Source organism: Neomonachus schauinslandi, chromosome 3 (assembly GCF_002201575.2).
Source record: "Neomonachus schauinslandi chromosome 3, ASM220157v2, whole genome shotgun sequence".
NCBI lineage: Eukaryota > Metazoa > Chordata > Mammalia > Carnivora > Phocidae > Neomonachus > Neomonachus schauinslandi.
In genome coordinates this window covers 138,113,763-138,127,618 of record NC_058405.1, presented here as the reverse complement: position 1 = coordinate 138,127,618, position 13,856 = coordinate 138,113,763, and the positions used below count along the sequence as shown (strand labels likewise).

General features: G+C 41.9%; 1 protein-coding gene across 5 annotated transcripts in view; it reads left to right on the top strand.

Annotated features, from left to right (window-relative positions):
* The window catches only part of NFE2L2 (NFE2 like bZIP transcription factor 2), a 35,392-nt gene extending 22,525 nt beyond the window's left edge, over positions 1-12,867 (top strand). For 2 of the 5 annotated variants that reach the window (XM_021703373.2, XM_021703374.2), the window contains exons 2-5: positions 8,345-8,611; positions 9,129-9,218; positions 10,066-10,257; positions 11,137-12,867. In XM_021703373.2, the coding sequence (XP_021559048.1) occupies positions 8,345-8,611; positions 9,129-9,218; positions 10,066-10,257; positions 11,137-12,363 (1,776 nt within the window). In that variant the 3' untranslated portion in view covers positions 12,364-12,867. Of the gene's footprint in view, positions 1-8,344; positions 8,612-9,128; positions 9,219-10,065; positions 10,258-11,136 lie in introns of those variants that run through there. The other 3 variants (XM_021703375.2, XM_044913683.1, XM_044913682.1) reach the window with 3 other exon arrangements.
* Positions 12,868-13,856: the final 989 nt, after the last annotated feature.

Genomic DNA, 13,856 nt, shown 5'->3' with positions numbered 1-13,856 from the left:
AGCTGCCCCATAGGAGGAAGGCACACCAGGATGGGCAGACAGGGCTGTTTGACCTCAGTGTGGATAGCCGAGCCATGTGGTGAGTCCACGCCCAGTGAATTTCAGTGAACCTCAGGTAAAGTAGGTAGAGGAGTTAGATCCAGTGCTCCTGAAGGTTCTTGAAGGGCGGGGGGGTTGTTTCCCAGTAGGATCATTCTTTTTTTTTTTTTTTAAGATTTTCTTTATTTGTCAGAGAGCAGGGGAAGCGGCAGGCAGAGGGAGAAGCCATACACAGGACTTGATCCCAGGACCCCCGGGATCATGACCTGAGCAGAAGACAGCCAGCCGCTTAACTGACTGAGCCACCCAGGCGTCCCCCAGTAGAATCATTCTACTAGGGTTGGGAGACCTACTCACAGAACTCCTTTTGTGTGTGGAGGACAGTGTCCAGAACTGAATGTGATGTGAAAGAGATTAGAAAAATATATCCTGAAGTTTGCTTATCAAACCAAGCCATTCTCCTGCAAACTCACGATAAACCTTCCCAGAAGCCCTCACAGGCCTGGCGGCAGCATCAACCCAAATACAAACCACCAAGTAAGGAGTCTGTTAGGGTGCAGGTGTGAAACTTCTTTAGATGAGCTGGATCCGTGTACTTTTTGTAGCAGGTGGGATCACCTACCTTTTTGGAAATTCAGTGTCCTTTCTGACTTCTTTTTGGCTAAACACATATGTACCTCCTGAGAAAACCAGCAATCCAAGTTCCTATTCTCTTCACTCTCCAGTTTTGCTTTATCTTTGCATCGTGTTTGCAGCTTGCAGACAAGCATAATGGGTGAGAGTTCCAGTAAACTGGCTGGATCATATTTCTTAGATTGAGTCATTGCTGAGAAATTTGTTTGTGAACAGGAAGCAGCCCATGAAAATGTCTGTACATAGTAACATTGCCAGACTCCGGAAACTGGACTGTTTTCTAGTTGAAAGACAAAAGGGTGGAAGGATGATTCCACTCCTCAGGGAAGAACAAACTCGTGATCTAGGGTTTTAACTTGTTGAATAATTGATCTTTCGGTGTATGTGTGAGAATTTTTATTGTTAGGAATCACTGGGGGCACCTGGGTGGCTCAGTTGGTTAAGCGACTGCCTTTGGCTCAGGTCATGATCCTGGAGTCCGGGGATCGAGTCCCGCGTCGGGCTCGCTGCTCAGCGGGGAGTCTGCTTCTCCCTCTGACTCTCCTCCCTCTCATGCTGTCTCTCATTCTCTCGCAAATAAATAAAATCTTAAAAAAAAAAAAAAGAAAGAAATCGCTGATTGTTGAAGATTGGAGAAATAATCCTTAGAAAGATTTCTCTAAAAGGAAAACCTGGACGAGTGGTAACTACTACTACCTACTAGGAGTCTCTGCCGACAGAACTTTTTGCTAGGCCAGTTATTTTTAAAAATGGAGCTGTAGTTACACAGAAGTTAACTCGGTGACATTTATACTTGGCCTAGACAGCTAAGAGGCCCTTTCCACGCCTAACATTCTGTGGTTTTACATATGTATATACATAACACAAACTTTGTGACTCTTACTACTTCACAATTCCTGTAGCAATTATATTTAGACATTAGCACATCAGTGCAGAACCAAAAGTGCAAGAATAACCTGTTATCTGCCTTCTCTAGAATGCTCACTGAAAAAACACTTGGCATTGTCTTGTGTATCTTCTTTTTTTTTTTTTTTCCTTTTAATTTATTTGTCAGAGAGCACGAGCAGGGGAAGCTGCAGGCAGAGGGAGAGGGAGAAGCAGACTCCCTGCTGAGCAAGGAGCCCGATGTGGGGCTCGATCCCAGGACCCTGGGATCATGACCTGAGCTGAAGGCCGATGCTTAACGACTGAACCACCCAGGCGTCCCTGTTGTGTATTTTCTTGTAATGACGCCATGGGAGAGAAGCTAAGGGAAGTAAATGGGCAGATAAATATTTATGAAATGTAATAGTCATCAGTGAGATGACTGCAGTTGCAGAACCTTCAGGAGCACTGGATCTAACTCCTCTACCTACTTTACCTAAGGTTCACTGAAATTCACTGGGCGTGGACTCACCACATGGCTCGGCTATCCACACTGAGGTCAAACAGCCCTGTCTGCAGTCACAAGGAGAGAATCAAGGAGAGATTTGTTGTTTTATCAGTTCTTCAGAATTTGAGCATGCCCTCGGTTCTGTTGTAGCCAGCTATGGCGCTTCGTGTCAGAAGGCGGGGTAGGATATCATGTTCCACTGGGCTTTGCTCAAAAATATTGGAGCAGCTTCTGTGGAAAAAAAATATATTTTTTAAAGATTTTATTTATTTATTTGACAGACAGCGAAGAGGGAACACAAGCAGGGGGAGTGGGAGAGGGACAAGCAGGCTCTCTGCTGAGCAGGGAGCCCGATGCGGGGCTCGATCCCAGGACCCCGGGATCATGACCTGAGCTGAAGGCAGCGCTTAACAACTGAGCCACCCAGGCGCCCCTTCTATGGAAAAAATATTAAACCAGATTTCATTTTCAGGTGAATAATATAACCACCTGGGCATAATCTAAAGACTGACATGGATGGGGGAAAAAAATTACTGAAAAAAATAAGACTCTGAATGCCAATAATTAATATTTGAATGAAGGAGAGATCTCAGAATAAACTTTAAAAGACTTACTATCTTCTTAATGGAAATACATGATTTTAAGGAGTAGCTGGAGACATGGTTTCATGCTTACACAGTAAAATTGAAAGTGAGTAGCAGTTTTCATTTTCTGTTTACAAGCTTAGTAATCTGTGCAGTTTTTTTTTTTAAGTTTATTGGTGAAATTTATTTTTAGAAGCAAACCTCCCACCACCTTCCCATCCTCGGGACAAAATAAAGGATGGAAGGGGGGGGGCAGGGCAGTGGGTTGAGAGGTGCAAGCCTCATTTACATGTGTGGATATATTATAGAAGTCATTTTATCTTTCATTTCAGATACTTTCCCAAAGCCTCGGTTTACAGAATTACTTAATTTAAGAGGAGATGGTGCTATCTTGCCTTATCTTTTCTAATTTTTTTGGTTCATCTGAGTATGAAAAATGCTGATTTGTTCAAGGCCTTTCTCCTTTCTTTATCCTGGAACAAAAATGTTTGTTTCAAAATGGTAGGAGTTAATAATCCAACTTCAGATTCCCCATAAAACATGTAATAGATTAAACAGATGGCAAATGATGATATATACATTTTAAATATGAAGATTTCCGTTGGACCAGATGGTGATTTAATGCAAATTGCCAAACATTTATGTTTCTTATTAAATTGTCATCTTTTGTGTAAGCCAAGCTAGCAGCATAATTTGCAACACACTCAGGAATCACTAAAGGACAACAACAAAAAATTCAGATACAAGTGGCTCCATATGGCATGTGAAGGCTCACAGTCAGCTTTTTCCCTAGCCCTAAGGAAATACCTGTTGGAATGCTGTAGAAACCATTCCCCTGCTTTCCTCTCCTTCCCCAGACTCTACTGACCTGCCAATTAACGTGGCGGCCTTCCTCTTTAGGGGCTTGGAGGGGTTAAGAAGCTATTCTTTCTCAGGGCCTGGGATTTATATGCCTTAGAGCAGTTTTAGCTTTTCCTTAGGCATTTCCCTTCCCCACTGTCTGGTGTCCTGTTTTTGTTTGTTGATGGGCTGCGCCCAGACTCCTTCCTCTTAGATGGTGCACGTGCGGGGATAGGTCATTTGTGGAAGAAGTCATGTGCCCCGTCACAGGGCTCCTTGCAGGAAGTGCCCCCTGCCTGTGAGGGTAGCACAGAACAGTCCCGAGGCCGTGGGGCTCGCCAACAGCAAGTCTTGGGTGGACACAGTTCTCATTTTCAACATAAAGCTTTGAAGATTGCATACTACAATATCAAATCCCTGAAGGTGTTTTCTTCTGAAAATGATGTGAAAATGTGAGTAAGACAGAGGATAATATATGAAGGCCATGACAAGAAACCCATTGTTGCTTCATTCTAAATTTGATCAGAACATCTGTTTTAAGGAATTCAGGGTAGTTAAGACCACCCTTGCTTTTATTTTTAAGCAGAAGTTTTCTTCTAGAGACTTCCCATAGCAACAATAAACATTACATAAAAATAAACGTTAAAACACAGAGGAAAACCTTTGAGGACACTTTGAAACCTATTTTGGTCCCACTATGATCTCATGGAAGGCTGCCCAGTCTGCCTTAAGAACAAATAGATGTTGGGGCGCCTGGGTGGCTCAGATGGTTAAGCATCTGCCTTCGGCTCAGGTCATGATCCCAGGGTCCTGGGATCAAGTTCCACGTCAGGCTCCCTGCTCAGCGGGGAGTCTGCTTCTCCCTCTCCCTCTACTGCTTCCCCTGCTTGTGCTCTCTCACTCTTTTTGTCAAATAAATATTTAAAAAAACCAAGTAGATGTTGTCACTTGAAACATCTTTTGGTAGCATTCCTGGTGGAGACAGTAAGCTTGGGCTGTAGGAGATGCTCCGCCTCCCTGGGCCCAGCATTGTTTCAGATCACAGGAGAACAGGATGCTTAAGAGCTGATCCAAGTGATGCTTTGTGATCTCTTTTTCCTGTTTGTTGATAAAGATCCATCAAGGTGTTCTTTTCTGAGTATGTTAGGGGAAATTTTTAAAAATTGAATCAGTTTGGGCGCCTGGGTGGCTCAGTCATTAAGCGTCTGCCTTCGGCTCAGGTCATGATCCCAGGGTCCTGGGATCAAGTCACACATCGGGCTCCCTGCTCGGCAGGAAGCCTGCTTCTCCCTCTCCCACTCCCCCTGCTTGTGTTCCTGCTCTCGCTGTCTCTCTCTCGTCAAATAAATAAATAAAATCTTTAAAAATAAATAAATAAATAGAAATAAATAAATAAAAATTGAATCAGTTTGGCTGTGCATTGAAGGGTAGTCCTATCAGGAATTGAACAACAGTTGAATGGGTGTATGTATGTACATAAAAGTAAACAGGAAAGTGTATGTTATGTGTTTTTGTTTTCAATACATGTTGCACAAGCCCAGTAGTCCATTTCAGACCCTCCCTGAGGAGCAACCAAGTAGCTTCATTGCTGAATGTTATTGCAGGCTCCCACTACACTTAGGTCCACAGCTTCATGATCATCCATTGGCCTTGCGTTTGATCTTGCTTATATTACAACAAGTTCTAGAACCATCACTGTCAGCATGCACAGAAACATTTGCATAGACTTTACATTTATGGAGAGATTTCTTTCACGTCTCACTTGATCCACCAACATCTGTATGATAGGGGTGGGATAGAATAGTTATATACTGAATGTATAGCTAAACCATCTGAACCCACTCAAGACAGCTCATCTGGTGGGGGGAAAGGGGAGGAAAGGAAAGAATAGAGTTGTATCAACTCTTGGTGTGGCCGCCACTGATAATTTTAGAGTAAATTACAGTAGAAATTTTCTTTCAGCCCATAGAGCTGGGTTCTGGGGATACTCTGGAAGTCTGGTTTGTGAGCAGGTATTTGCAGCATAAACTGCTTCAGTGTTCTTTTATGAAAAAATCAAAACTGGATGATGCTTTTTATCCTGGGATCTCTTAACAAGGAGAGAAGCCCCCGCCGAGGCATTCTGGGCAAGTGAGGAAGGGATGCGCCAGAGTGACCCCAGGTGCCAGGACACGTGTTTGCATTTCTCTTCTGTTGATCTGAAGAGGTCAGCGCACCGTCTGCATCAGTTCTTGAGAGGGACTGGAGTTCAACTGAGACTATGTGATCATGCATTCTTTTAATTTTTAGTGCTGGCTTTCAGTGGATGTGAATAGTCTGAAGACCTCCTTAATACCTTGCTCCCTTTGCTCCAGCTTGGAGAACAGCCTAGTTAGGATTCTCTGCTGTATCTAAATTCACTAAGAAGATATGACCTACCAAATCAGAATTTTAAAGTAGGTTTCTCTCTGCCTTGGACCTTTGTCTTTCACATGACCTTTGGATAAATGTGTCCATTAAAATGGTGGAAACACATCATTTTTAAACTGGAAATGATTTTCATGCTCAGTGTTAGTGGGGAGCTGTCTGAGGGGAGAGCCATGTATGAATAAATGCTCTATGGTTGCTATGCTCTTGTGGCCAGGAAGACGATCTGAGGCTCAATCCAACCTTCTGTATTGAAACTGGCCACTTTTTCACACCACCAAGATGTGAAAGCAAAGTATATATATGACAATGGATTTTATATCCTGCCCAATTTTTTTTTTTTTTAAGATTTTATTTATTTATTTGACAGAGAGATAGAGAGCACAAGTAGGCAGAGAGGGAGAAGCAGACTCTCCACTGAGCAGGGAGCCTGACGCGGGGCTCGATCCCAGGACCCCGGGATCATGACCTGAGCCGAAGGCAGCCGCTTAACTGACTGAGCCACCCAGGCGCCCCATATCCTGCCCAATTTAAGAACCACTGGTCAGTGATCAGATTTTATATTTTTTAGTGTAACTTGGGGTTTAAGACAGCACGAGTCCAAGATTGAGGCTGCCCAGGACATATCCCTGTACACTTTCTAGCAGTATCCCTTTTTTCTAAACCTCAGTATTTTCGTCTGTAAAATAAGAATGTTATCTTTATGTGGTTGTCTTGTGGATTCATTTGTATATATAGTAAAGTACTTCGAACAATGCTTGGCATGTAGAAAGCCTTCAGTAGATGTCAGCTGTAGTTCTGAAGAGCTACAGATGCCGTCCTAACTACACCTACTGTGTGTGCCGGATACTCTTCAACCCTGCTCCGGACGAGAATACTGATAAACAGCATTTATGATTCTACCACCAGGGCTTAGAGGTGGCCTCTGCTGCCCATGCAGCTGTGCTGCCCTTAGGCTGGGTGGCCTGCTCCTCTCTGTTGGGTAGAAATAGCCTAACTGCTCAGTGAAGCAACAGCCATGTTATTTTTGTCCTTGGAGGCAGAAAGTAGTAGAGTCTCGACACACCGGGCCACCCAGTGCCGCCAGCCGTCATCAGAACCGAAATGCATCTGTGATGGTTGTGCGCACTGTGTCCACCTGCCTTCAGGCTCCAGCTCCCTTCCCCCCATGTCTTGATTTTTCTAGTCTCAGTTCATTATATTATTTTCAGAATAGATGATGTCTTAAATGGAAAGTGATTTAAATTTCCTACCTGTGTAGACTTTTCCAAAAACTAAAGTTATAAATCAGAAAAACTGCTTTTAACACGTGGTTAGGAAAATCTGGACATGGTACCAAGGCCTCGCTTTGTTACAGAGATCAAAATAACCATTCCCTCATTATAAGATTCTCCCCATATCTTAAAACTTCTAGTAACTTCCGGGACGCCTGGGTGGCTCAGTCGGTTAAGCATCTGTCTTGGGCTCTGGTAATGATCCCAGGGTCCTGGGATCAAGTCTCGCATCCGGCTCCTTGCTCAGCAGGGAATCTTCTCCCTCTGCCCCTCCCCCTGCTCGTGCTCTGACAAATAGATAAAATCTTTAAAAAAAACAAAAAGGGGGAAAGAAAACTAGATGAATCAGACATTATAAAAAAAAATAGAAATAATAAACTTTTAGTAACTTCCTTCCTTCCCTGGAGCCATGTCTTTTGTTTCTTTGTTTTTAATTTTGTGCGTTTTTTTAAGAGGGTTATTTGTGATTTTTCAGAAGTGAAACTAGTGAGCACTACCTCTTTCTCAAGGCAGCCTCTTGCTGCATCCCTGGGTCACAAGATTAGGACTGTTCTTTACGGATTTGTTCATGCCTCAGGAGCTAAAACTCAAGTCAAGAGGAAATTGTTTCAATAAATGAGCCACGGGGACAAGAATAGCAAGAAATGATGGGGGAAGGTAATTCAGTGTAGGAAATACCAAAAGAATGGTGATATTTCACAATGGCTAGATTGACATTTAACAAGGGTTCTCCCCCTCTGTAAAATGGATATTTGCTGAGGTTTAGAAAAAATTCCACGTATTTGATTATGTTTTCCAAACTCCATTTGTCATAAGAAACCAGTGGCTTGGAGTGCTTGCTCTAATTTCTATATTCCATTAAACAAGTGTGGGATTTCTTTTAATTCAAGAGCTTTAATGTGCAGCATGTTACTTTGCTCTTTAGTGACCTCTACTATCACCCAGTTGTTAATAATCCAAGTAATAAGTGATTAGAATGGATGGCTGTGTTTGTAGGCTGTTGTTTCTTTTAATGAATAGATTCATTGAATGGAATTAACTATGCCCTTCCAGAACACTGGATCTGTGTTACCATTCAGATTGTCATCTCCCTACCCCCGACCATCAACAATGGCATAATGTAAATTATAGGATATCTACCATTTAAAAAACCATCTTAACCGTGGTCTCTTTCCTTTTTTTTTTTTTAAACACAGGACATGGATTTGATTGACATACTTTGGAGGCAAGATATAGATCTTGGGGTAAGTCGAGAAGTATTTGACTTCAGTCAACGACGGAAGGAGCATGAACTGGAAAAACAGAAAAAACTTGAAAAGGAAAGACAAGAACAACTCCAAAAGGAGCAAGAGAAAGCCTTTTTTGCTCAATTACAACTAGATGAAGAAACAGGTGAATTCCTCCCAATTCAGCCAGCCCAGCACATCCCATCAGAAACCAGTGGATCTGCCAACTACTCCCAGGTACAGAAAACTCAGTTCTTGGGAAGGTGTCAGGGTTTAAGGAACAAATACTGGCCCAAGAGTTAAAACATCTGGATTTGAGTTCCAGCTTTGCCTTTTACTATGTCTTCATTACCATATCAAGTCAACTTCCCAACCTCCTGATGAGTTCAACACCTGACTAACTTACCTCACAGAGTTGTAAGGATTGCGAAGGGCATAAGTTACATGACAGTGCTTTGTAAGCTGTGGAAACATTACGTAAGGATCTAGCAGCAGTAAAACTAGTAGTACAGATTACTAGTGTTTTGTTCACAGATGAGCAGTTGAAGCTCAGAGACTCAGTAACTTGCCCAGAGCACTCAAGAAATTGGGGAAGCCAAGAATGGAACCCAGATAGTCTGGTTTGTTTGATTCTGTGCTCTATACTACACTAAACTGATTTCTGAAAGAAGATAAATGTTTGATTAACTAAATGATAAACCTTGTATGACACTGAACAATCTTTTTCTTCTTTTCTGTCTTTCCTTTTATCTAGGTTGCCCACATTCCCAAACCAGATGCTTTGTACTTTGATGACTGCATGCAGCTTTTGGCAGAGACATTCCCGTTTGTAGATGACAATGAGGTACAACATTTGGCTAACAGTGAAACTCCCCAGCTATATCTAATATATCCTATAAGTGTGTCTCTATTAAAAAAATATTTTAGGAGGAAATTTTGTCAAAGAAACCTTAGCCTGTAGATAACTTTACAATTAAAAAAAAAAAAGACCCTTACACAGTACAAAACCAAAACCACTTATCCCTGCATACTCAGAAGCATGGATCTGCATAACCATGGAAACGAATAACTCATTGGTTATAGGTACTTAGAAATAAATTGGGGTGGGGGGGCCTGGGTGGCTCAGTCGTTAAGCATGTCTGCCTTCAGCTCGGGTCATGATCCCAGGTCCTGGGATCGAGCCCTGCATCGGGCTCCCTGCTCGGCGGGAAGCCTGCTTCTCCCTCTCCCACACCCCCTGCTTGTGTTCCCTCTCTCGCTGTGTCTCTTTCTGTCAAATAAATAAGTAAAATTAAAAAAAAAAAAAATTTTTGGTGAGTGAGAAGCAAGCTGGGTAATAAAAAGACTTGCTCAATTAACAATTTTAAATTTATTGTGTTTGAAGCACTATAATAGGTATTTTTACCAAGAGATACAAATTAAATCCTAAAGATTGTTAGTTATTTTGAAATTCACCTTCAAATGCAAGGGATAGAACAATTAAGCTAGTAAATGAGTCAATTTGGAGTCAGTTGGGCAGGGGAAAAAAAGATTTGTTTCATTATATAGAACTAGGGGTTGGGTTATAAGTGGTTATAACTAGAGAAATACAGACTGTTAGCCAGTTCCAGTTTAAGGTGGTGTGATGGTGCCTGGGAGTGTACTTCCCCACTGTTGCTGGCAGACTCATGTAGAGAAATGCTCAATTTTAGGTTTCTTCAGCTGCGTTTCAGTCACTTGTTCCTGATATTCCCAGCCAAATCGAGAATCCAGTCTTCATTTCTCCTAATCAGGCTCAGTCACCTCAAACTCTCGTCGTTCAGTCAGTCATTGCTGATCTAGACAATATGCAGCAGGACATCGAGCAAGTTTGGGAGGAGCTGTTATCCATTCCAGAATTGCAGGTAACTAAGATCTAATATCAATAAATGCCAAAGATACTTTTATATTCAGTGCCTTTAAATTAATTACTCCAGTTATTTACATGCCACCTACTTAATGGAAGGATTGGAGGGTGCTTTTAAATTAGTCATGAGAGGGGCGCCTGGGTGGCTCAGTCTTTAAGCGTCTGCCTTCAGCTCGGGTCATGATCCCAGGGTCTTGGGATGGAGTCCTGCATCGGGCTCCCTGCTCACCGGGAAGTCTGCTTCTCCCTCTCCCACTCCCCCTGCTTGTGTTCCCCTCTCTCGCTGTGTCTCTCTCTGTCAAATGAATAAATAAAATCTTAAAAAGAAAAAAATTAGTCATGAGAGGGCTGCCAGGTGGCTCAGTCACAAGAGCATGCGACTCTTTCGGGGTTTTGAGTTTGAGCCCCACGTTGGGTGTAGAGATTACTTAAATAAATAAACTTCAGTCACGAGAGCTCCCTGTGCTCACTTTTATTAGTTAAATGGACTGGATGTCTTGAGGAAAGATCTGGTCTTTGTAGGCCAGAAGTCTGATCTAGGAACTGTGAAAATACATATGCTTAGACCTAAATATCTGTTAGAAGTGGGAATTACCTGAATTACAGAAGAGCCTGGAAAGAATGGGGGTGGGGAAAGAGTTTACCATCAGATACAGACTATCAGCTATTAAAAATATTTGCCATCAGGGGCACCTGGCTGGCTCATTCAGTGGAGCATGTGAATCTTGACCATGGGGTTGTGAGTTCAAGCCCCATATTGGGTGTAGAGATTACTTCAAAATCTTTAAAAATAAATATTTGCCACGAGATATATATAATCAGCTATGAAAATATTTAACCTTGATTTACATTTAGTCAAAATTTCTTTTCCACACAGTGTCTTAATATTCAAAATGACAAGTTGGTTGAGACTAGCACGGTTCCAAGTCCAGAAACCAAAATGACAGAAATTGACAACAGTTACCATTTCTTCCCATCAATGCCCTCGTTGGAAAAAGAAGTAGGTAACTGCAGTCCACATTTTCTCAGTGCTTTCGAGGATTCCTTCAGCAGCATTCTCTCCACAGAAGATTCCAGCCAGCTGACCGTGAACTCATTAAATTCAGATGCCACAATTAACACAGATTTTGGTGATGAATTTTATTCTGCTTTCATAGCAGAACCCAGTAGTAGCAACAGCATGCCCTCCTCTGCTACTTTAAGCCAGTCACTCTCTGAACTTCTTAATGGGCCCATTGATGTTTCTGAGCTATCACTTTGTAAAGCCTTCAACCAAAATCATCCTGAAAGCACAGAATTCAATGATTCTGACTCTGGCATTTCACTCAACACAAGTCCTGGCATGGCATCACCAGAACACTCGGTGGAATCTTCTGTCTATGGAGACACACCACTTGGCTTCAGTGATTCTGAAATGGAAGAGATAGATAGTGCTCCTGGAAGTGTCAAACAGAATGGTCCTAAAACACCGCCAGTACAGTCTGCTGGAGATACAGCCCAACCCCTGTCACCATCTCCAGGGCACAGCGCTCCAGCGCGGGATGCCCAGTGCGAAAACACACCAAAGAAAGAATTGCCTGTAAGCCCTGGTCATCGAAAAACCCCATTCACAAAAGACAAACATTCAAGCCGCTTGGAGGCTCATCTCACAAGAGATGAGCTAAGGGCAAAAGCTCTCCATATCCCATTCCCTGTTGAAAAAATCATTAACCTCCCTGTTGATGACTTCAATGAAATGATGTCCAAGGAGCAGTTCAGTGAGGCTCAACTGGCATTAATTCGAGATATACGCAGGAGGGGTAAGAATAAAGTGGCTGCTCAGAATTGCAGAAAAAGAAAACTGGAAAATATAGTGGAACTGGAACAAGATTTGGATCATTTAAAAGATGAAAAAGAAAAATTGCTTAGAGAAAAAGGGGAGAATGACAAAAGCCTCCATCTACTGAAAAAACAACTCAGCACCTTGTATCTCGAAGTCTTCAGCATGCTCCGTGATGAAGATGGAAAACCTTACTCTCCTAGTGAATACTCCCTGCAGCAAACAAGAGATGGCAATGTATTCCTTGTGCCCAAAAGTAAGAAGCCAGATACTAAGAAAAACTAGATTTGGGAAGATCTGACCTTTTTCTGAGCTAGTGGGTTGTTTGTTTTGGGGATTGTTTTTTGGTTTTTTGTACTGTTATACTAAAAGCTCCTACTGTGATGTGAAATGCAAAAATATACTTTATAAGTAATTCTATGCAAAATTATAGTCAAAACTAGTATAGAAGATAATAAAAACTTTAAAAAGCATTAAAATAAGTCATCAGTATGCTGAATCAGTAGTTTCACTTTAACTGCAAACTTAATTTCTTAGAACACCATTTGGGCTAGTTTCTGTATAAGTGTAAATACTACAAAACTTATTTATACTGTTCTTATCTCATTTGTTACGTTCATTTATATGGTATCTGGCTAAGAGCAAATTGTTGCAAAACTAACCACTATGTACTTTTTTATAAATACTGTATGAACAAAAAAGGCATTTTTTTATATTAAATTGTTTAGCTCTGGCAAAAACCAATTTAGTTAAAAAGCTGGTACTAATAAAGGAGTATTATGACTGTTACTTCTTTGGAATTCATTTGAGTTTATTCACACTATCTTCCATAACAGTAACACACTTAACATATTTAAGTATTTTGCATTTTCAGAATGTTTGCATCCACTGAAAATATGAAAAGCATTTTGTACTAAACTTCTGGTCCCAGAGATACCAAGTATATCAAGAAGATATTTTCTCTCTTCAATAGCAAGTATATCTCAACCAAGGAAAATACTGTATGTTGACATGAAAACATTGATTCAGTTTACTCACATCAGTACATGTATGCCTACCATGTGCTAGATATTTTTTAAAGTACAAAGGACACAGTGGAAATCCCTGTCCTCCTGGAATTGAAGACAGCAAACCTTACACATGCCAGGATTGGGAATGCCAGTAGAAAGGAAGCATTGCAATTTAAAATAGGGTTGCCGGGGCACCTGGGTGGCTCAGTCGATAAGCATCCTACGCTATTTTGGCTCAGGTCATGGTCTCAGGGTCATGAGATAAAGCCCCATGTCAGGCTCTGCACTGGGCGTGGAGCCTACTTAAGATTCTCTCTCTTCCTCTGCCCCCATGCTATAATAAATAGGGTTGCAAATAGGAAAAGCCTTATTGAGATGGCAACATCTGAAGATGTGGGAGACCCATTCTATTAGCTAAAGAGTATTGCAGACAAGACACAGAAGTCCAAAGGCTCTGAAGTCTATTTGAGACAGAACAAGAACTACACGGCTGAAAACGGAGGGGGGGAAACTGAGGGCAGGTAGAGTGGAACATGGCACAGAACCCTGTTACACATTCCTGACGGCTTTGGCTTTTACCTAGCAAAATGGGGAGCTATAGGTGTTAAGTAGTAACATCTGATTTTTAAATTTCCTTAGCCTTGTGTGTTGAAAATAGTCTAGAGGGTTAAGGTGGGAGTGCAGTCAGACGAATGGGGAAGCTCTGAAATACTTGGGAGGGATAGTGTTGTCTTGGTTTAGGGTGGTGATAGGAATAAGGCACTGGAT